We start from the raw sequence: 7,638 nt of genomic DNA on the forward strand, positions 1-7,638 counted from the left end.
AAAAACGGGAAGCGTAAAATCATAGGATGAGAATAAGTTAAAGGAAGAGAAAAAGGTGACAATGATCCGAAAGGAGGAGGAATACTGAACTGGTCCTAAAGACCAAGGTCTTACTTGTTCCTTTAGCAGGGCATCGTTCACAGTTCGTTCCCCAACCCTTTGCTTTCATCATTGAACAGCAGCATCCTGCCTTGGTTGTAGTTGCCCTCAAGCCTTTGAAGCAGTAGCCGTTGATGATGTCCTCAAAACAGTAACCAGGCGTTGCATCTGTGTGATATCAAACATCAATTTTTAGAATTTGTTGAGTCTCTCCCTTGATTCAAGGATTCATTTCTGGTTTTCCCGTTTTCCTTCGATATCCTCCTAACGCGCTGGATTCCATTTCGATTGATAAATTAGCCTTGACCTGAGTTAGGGTCCGATGAAATTTGAAGATTTTCTCCCAAAACTTTCTGAACCTCTGTGATGCATCCTAGCTCCATTTTCAGCAGTCTTTAAGCATCATTTGTATCGACGATAAGGAATGGGGAGAGGGGAGGGAGGAAAGGAGGGCCCTCCTTTCCCTGCTCTTCCCATTCACCTTCGTCCCCTTCCCCACCTCCCCCCATACATTCCCCATACATTTTGGGCAGCTACGTAGGCTATCATTTACGTGTACGAATATGCACTCTGTCCTAGCAATATGAGTTACCTATGCAGTACATCTTGTCCGTGCTTGCCACGTATCCCCTGCTACAATTACATTCATAACCGCCATCCGTATTTATGCATCTACCATTGGCGCAAATGTTCGGGACTGTTTCACACTCGTTAATATCTTCAAATGAAAAAAGGGAACATGATATTAGCTTGTTTTATTTTCATTTTTATTGGTCTTGGTTAGACCAAACGCTTGCATTCCGATCCGGTTTACTGCAAAATTTCTTAAATCGCAACAATTCGTTTTTCGTGAGCAAATCATACTCAAATGATCCACCATAATGTGGTATAATAATATCTCTTTGGACGTAAATTGAAGTTTGAAAAGAGGTAGCGTTTTTCAATACAAGGAATTTCGCAGTACAAACAATAGACCCCTTCACGGTTCCCTGCGCCATCGTGAAAGGTAGCCTTTGCATCGAAGCGAGACGAACGGTGAGCTTGCACTGATAGGGACCTGTGAATAATTGTCTAAGGTATTAAAAAAAGGTCTCTATCATTGCAAGCTCACCGTTCGCCTCGCTTCGATGCAAAGGCACGGCTACCTTTCAAGATGGCGCAGGGAACCGTGAAGGGGACTATCGAAGCTAGTTGAATGACCCAGTTTGTAAGCTAGCCTCCTATGCAGATGTCCTTTGTGTGTCACGCAACGTTTACATTCCTTCCCCACGAGGGAGGAAAACGTTGCGTGACAGACACTAAAAACGTGTACGTCGGAGGCTATATGTAAGCACGACCGAAGCAAAAACTATTGGAACGAGGATTAATTTACAGCGTGAGCCATTGCCTGTGAACGAAATCGTATTAGCATAGCACAGAATAACTATGTTAAGGCTACAATGGAAGAAGAAAAGAAAAGAAGCCTTTATGCAGTTGTGAATCGAAAAAAAGATCCTCTGCAGTTTTAAAATTAGTGCCTTGGGTTTAATGCCAGAAAAAGTTGAAATCAGCCGAAGGATTGTTTGAGAAGTTTTTGAAAATTTGAAAAATAATAATCTACTTCATTTAGAAGTCTTACCGAGAATTAATGTAAGAAGGTATCGGTTGTCTTTTCGAGGGAAGGATGAGAAAATTGATAATTTGTTGATTGTTCTGGAGATTGCTGAGGAGTTGAGTTTCTTAATCTTTAGTGGCGCTGCATGGTATCGGAGTCTAATAGCTAAATAGAACAAGAAGGGACTTTTAGATTGTCTAAAAGCTTATCGAAGCACGAAAGGAGGCTCTTATATGGAATTAGAGGTAGTATGCTTCAAGAGTCAATATTGAATGAAATAATTATAGATTGTGGAAACTTAGCGAAATATCTAAGCGAAGCTCACGCCACCCATGGCCAGTGAAAACTGAAGATTATGAAAGGACAATTAGTTTAGATAGGCTTAAAGCGAATCAAGAAAGGTGGATCTTAGATGGAATTAGATTGTGGTAAACTTAGCGAAACATCTAAGCCAAGCTCAGCGACCGAGTGAAAACTGAAAATTATGAAAGGAAAATCAGGATAGAAAAGAAAAAAAAAATGGAATACGAGAAATAGCGAAGGCATCTCCACGAATCATGTATGCTTTTCAAAGATGCGCATGCGTAGATGCATTCGTACTTACCGATACACTTCTTGGACACTGGGTCCAGAACCTTGCCACTCTCACAGACGCATTTATAGCTGCCAACCGTGTTGGTACATTTGCCTTTGCCACAGATATTTGGTATTGCCTTACACTCGTCGATGTCTGGGAAAATGAAACGTTGATAGTTTGTCAGACAATGCAAGATGTGGAATATCAGTCATGGGAAAACTTGACTCGAGCGAGAGAAATGTTAAATTTCTAATTTATTTGAGCAGGTTTTTTTTGGGTGTTCCGACATACGGCACCGACGCGCGGTGTTGTGTTCGGTGCCGCGCCATACTGTGTTATGCTGTGCCGTGCCTTGCCCTGCCTTACCGTGCCATGCCAGGCCGTGAGTGATATGACTTGTCAGAACATTCTGACTGGATAGCTAGAGATGCCGCAGGTGCATGTACATGTGCATGTGCTGGAGGTGCTTGTTATCTCATAAAGACACATCCACTCTATCTTTGTTGTGTCGCGGCTGTGCTGTTCGTGCCGTGGTAAGCTGTGCCCCACCCTGAGTGGCAACTTTGTCAGTGTATTCTGACAGGAAAACTAAAGAGCTCGTGTCATTCAATTAATTCATACCCTGCGCTGTGATGGTGCTATGTCAGAAAGACATATATAATCTATTAGAAATACTAATGACCTTGGCCATGCCTTGCTTCTGAAGTTAGGCAAGAATCCTCGTTCACATGGTTCTGGCAAGAACAAAATATCAACCTATGAGTTAATAATGTGGATGAAAAGATTCTTTAAAGTGCTTCTTATCAGCACGCGCGGATTTGTTCTGACGACGAAGTAGCTTTTGGTGGACGTCAATCAGGCGTTACATCTTAATAGTGTGGATGAAAAATACTTTTTTTTTAGTGCTTATAAAGTTAATAATGTGGATGAAAAGATTCTTTATAAAGTGCTTCTTAATTCCACGCGCGGATTTGTTGTGGCGACCGAAGTAGCTTTTGGTGGACGTCAATCAAGGCGTTTCCGATAAATCCTTTAGAAAAATGCCCTCGAAAACTTTGACAATGTCGTGGAAACACTTTTAATTAGACACCTTCCAAAACCCTATTTTGTCGCGAATTTCGCGCACAAGCTAAGATAATACTCTAGGATTACCCTCCTAAAAGAACTTCATTTAGCTCCGTACCCGTTAAGAAAGGAGAATCTAATTTTAATTAAGTTTAATTAGGCTCTATCTTGGGGCTATCAGAGGTCATTATTTTTGATCACGCGAAGTCCAATTGCAATTACATTCCCAGATAACCACCCATCGTGCAATTTGACAGTGCACAGCACACTAGATGGACTGTGCTACCTTAAGTTCAAAGGCAAATGTTCTCACGAGATATGGCAATGCAGAAGGTAATCTTTAATATTTGTCCTGTCTGTCAAGACGTTTATCCAGCTTTATCTTTATTAAGGACGTTTTTCAATTCAAATTTTTTAACCAAGGCCGCTTTAACTGGATAAAACTGCTTATCTCTAAGGAGTATAAGTGATAATCTCGATTAACGGGAGATAAACCGCTAAGTACGGTCAGTTAGGACCAAGTATCAGCTTGAAGCCTTGACTTCAAAGATTCTATAATCTTTATTAAGACGTTTTTCAATTCAAATCTCTTTTTAAACCAAGGCCGCTTAACTGGATTACAAACTACTTATCTCTAAGGAGTATAAAGTGATAATCTTGATTAACACAGGATATAAGAATCGAAGAGGATAGAGGAAGTCCGAGATATTTGACCTCAAAATCCGGCGGGAATCTAAAGATTAGATTAACATTCTTAACCAAGCGCTTGGATTTATCACCCATCATACCTGGCTTAGCTTTACATCTTTCACAAGGATTCCCCGAGGTTTTTCCAAACTATTGCGCAATACATAATCCCAATCTCTGATCATACCTGGTTTATCTTATGATACTTATTTTATGATTCATTCTTAACCAAGCGCTTGGATTCATCACCATCATACCTGGCTTAGCTTTACATCTTTCACAAGGGTTCCCCCAGGCTTTTCCAACTGTTGCGCAACACAGGTTACGTGTGCAAACGATACCAATAAGTTGGTTATGGCACATCTTGTTCTTAATCACTGTATAGCAAGGTCCAGTCCTGTAGTCTAATGGGACGAGAACAAAGATATTATTAATAACAGTAAGAGATACAGTCAAACCTCTTTGAAGCGGTAACTCTCGGGAAGTATGCAAGTGATCGCTTCATAGAGGGTGCCCACTGATTAGAGGTTTGACTTTAACTTTACGAAAAACAAGACTTACTTACCACCATATACTTTTTCTGTGTCTGATAAATGTAATGCATTGTGGTCTATCTTAGGTACAAAGAACCCTATATAAGGCATAATGAACAAACGATGTTTCTACCCAAGCTAGGGACAACAATGCACCACGTTGATTATATCAGATATTTGTCAAAATACTTGGAATTATTTTCATGTGTTACGTTTATGATATATTAAAATAACCGGTTATACCTGCTTGGCATTGGTTTCCAGTGAAGCCATACGGACATGCGCACCTGTTTGGGCCGACACATCGACCGCCATTCACGCAAGGCTGTGTACAAATGGCTGTAGAATATAACAGACAGGATATAAAAAAACAAAGAACTTGTTTTCAAGGGAATCACACGTTGGCCTGGGGTTGGGAAATATTAACTAGGTATACTGAAGGTGTGGTGTTACGAGCAGGAGTTACCAGCTGCTTATCACTCCACGCGCAAAAATAGAGGCTTTGCACCATCATGTAATGGCATACTTGAGAAGACGCACAAAACAATAGCTTTTGTTGCACCTGGGAAACTGAATTATTTCTCATGTAAATCAGATTAGACGAGATTCAATTATTCCTGCCTCTTGTCATGGCTGCCATCACGTGATGGTGCAAAGCCTATTTCTTTACTTTCATGAGGCAGAAGCTTTTGTTCTTCGCAAAAAAAGATGTATTTACGTGAGTTTTGCGCAAGATATTGCGCGAAAAACATTGCACGCCTTTGTGGCTACTATAATCGCACGCGTGTACTTTCCTGATACAATAAACCCCTTGAATGTAATGTCAAAGCAGCTCAATTTGGAGGACAAAACAAAAGAATTCAGTCCATGAAGATTGAAAATCTATGTCATGTTTCTTAATTGATCTGCATTCCGACGTGCTGCGAGGGGTCTATCATTTTATTTTTTCATTACTTACGAGTTTCACAGAATTTTCCAGTGAATCCAGGTTTGCACGTACACACATTATTCTTACATTGAGCACCGTTAAAACATAAAATAGTACAAGAACTCGCACCTGTCAATGATTGAAAAACATGTTTGAGTAAAATATGCTCATTTTCGTTCCCAGATCACGTGCGCCTTCCGATGTCCGCCAAGGAACGAAGGACTAGCTCTTGCCAAATCCTAACGACGCTGAAGGATCGTGACTTAAGGTAAACTTAATCGAATTTACAATAAATGTCTAGACTTAATCTTCAATTAGTTTCTGTCAGGCAAATTAATCAGTCACGAAAAGTCATGCTATAATCTCAGTTTAGAAAAAAGCGCACGCCAAATGGTCCCGATACTGTCCCGATGTGGGTGTGCCGGGGTTGGTGGGGTTGGGGGGGGGGGGGGGGGGTCGACGGGGGCGTTTTTGGTGTGGGGGGGGGGGGGGGGGGTGGTTGTGTGGGGTGTGTGTGGGTGTCTGGTGGGTGTGTTGCGGGGTTGGGGTTGCGTGGTGGGCGATGGTGTGGTGGTGGGGGGGGGTGGGGGGGGGGGGTGGTCTCGATAAGACCCGATGTCATAAAGGTCACACGAAAAATGTTGAGAAAAAAGATCTACGCGCTGCACTGCGAACAACCGAACAGCCAGATCAAGATACCCTCATGCAAGTGGATTCAGTCACAATAATTATGTATCTCACAGTCCTTCTACAACAGACATGCGCCCAATTACCATGCCAGAATTCATGAATTGGTAACGAGCAGGTGTGCCGGCAGGGAAGTTGATGGTAATTGACGTCCTATTGAAACAAACTTTTCGCTTGTCCAATCAAAATTACTCAGACACACAGCACTGTCACGGGCACGGTACCGTGTTCTTGAAAGGCAAAGAAGGAAAAAAAAAAGAACTTAGAGTTGCTTGAGATACAACGTATTCTTATAATATACCTCTTTTTCCCCGACATGCGAGGTAAAAAGGAACCATCGGGACAAACGACATCGGTTCGGTCCAGACACATCATACATGTGAAACCACAGCCAAAACACCGACAATCGTGAGACATAACCAGAAAACGAGCTATTAGTAGAGAGTATGGTCCGCCCCTATTCACACGGCGGCCATGAGAATAAAGCCTTTGTTTACAGCATATAAATTTATCTCAAGCACCTGAATGCGAGGGGGGCTACGCGTGGAAGGTATCTTGTTTAAACAAACATGGCTGCAGGCCGGTTTATAAAGGTAACGTGTTTGCGCGACGAATCCAGATCTGCCATAAGCTAGTAGGGTTCAATCAGGTTTACAGATTGCAGTTACTATATTCTGACCTGTGCGATGGATCATAGTAAGTGTGCCGACCATGTCATCCATTATTGTTCCGAAGAAAGAGGAGTGTAGATGTAAGAGGGCCAATGAATGGCAACCGGCTGTATGCGTGTAGTCTTGGGGTGCATTCTTACGTGCATAACCGCAATGTTGGTGGACTATACAAAGAATTCATATACGCTTCTCTGTTAGATCAACCAATGAGGCGGCTTTTTTTCATTTTTTTATTTAATATCAAGGGATTTTTTCGAGAAACGGTGGTTGCCACTCCATGTTAGTCATAGCCCCATGTTGGTTTTGAATAAGATACAAAGCATCCCATTACGCTTCTCGTGTCTGACCAACCAAGATGGCGTCTGTTCTTTTATTTTTATCAAGGGATTTTTCGGAAACTTGGTGCCAACTCCAGAATTCGCGCTTTTACCTGTCCCTTTCTCGTGATTGCCGGTCAGTGGTGTGCTTTTACTCGACCAGCCACAAGTTGCAAATAATAGGCGATGGCCTACCAGAAAAAGTCATTTCGTTTTGTTTGCAGTGGGGAAGTCATAAACGAGGTAACGTGGTAAATACAGTACCTGCGAGGCCAACCGTGGCTTTTGGTGGGATTTCAGCTCATGTTATTGAGTATACAAGTATGCGTGACAGTCATCAGTTCTACAAATTGACAAAAGTGACGGTGAGCCTTAGGTAACCACGGAGGGTTTTAGGGGCTCATTTCAATGAAAAAGACTTCGATGGGAAGAACTGACTTGTGATTTTGCCCATTCGTTGATTTGTACTTCCTAAATCTC

The 7,638-nt window shown here is 42.0% G+C and overlaps 1 protein-coding gene across 1 annotated transcript in view; it reads right to left on the reverse strand.

Annotated features, from left to right (window-relative positions):
• The window catches only part of LOC116300762 (fibrillin-1), a 71,520-nt gene that overhangs the window by 34,672 nt on the left and 29,210 nt on the right, over positions 1–7,638 (reverse strand). Inside the window, exons 35-42 of the mRNA XM_089025597.1 lie at positions 5,514–5,612; positions 4,799–4,894; positions 4,280–4,426; positions 2,953–3,004; positions 2,892–2,908; positions 2,298–2,423; positions 692–817; positions 115–267 (exon numbers count right to left, since the gene is read on the reverse strand). Of these exons, the coding sequence (XP_088881723.1) occupies positions 115–267; positions 692–817; positions 2,298–2,423; positions 2,892–2,908; positions 2,953–3,004; positions 4,280–4,426; positions 4,799–4,894; positions 5,514–5,612 (816 nt within the window). The remainder of the gene's footprint in view (positions 1–114; positions 268–691; positions 818–2,297; positions 2,424–2,891; positions 2,909–2,952; positions 3,005–4,279; positions 4,427–4,798; positions 4,895–5,513; positions 5,613–7,638) is intronic.

The sequence above is a fragment of the Actinia tenebrosa genome, unplaced genomic scaffold (assembly GCF_029948245.1).
Source record: "Actinia tenebrosa isolate PJP-AT-01 unplaced genomic scaffold, QUT_ActTen_1.0 PGA_scaffold0__85_contigs__length_37466705, whole genome shotgun sequence".
Lineage (NCBI taxonomy): Eukaryota > Metazoa > Cnidaria > Anthozoa > Actiniaria > Actiniidae > Actinia > Actinia tenebrosa.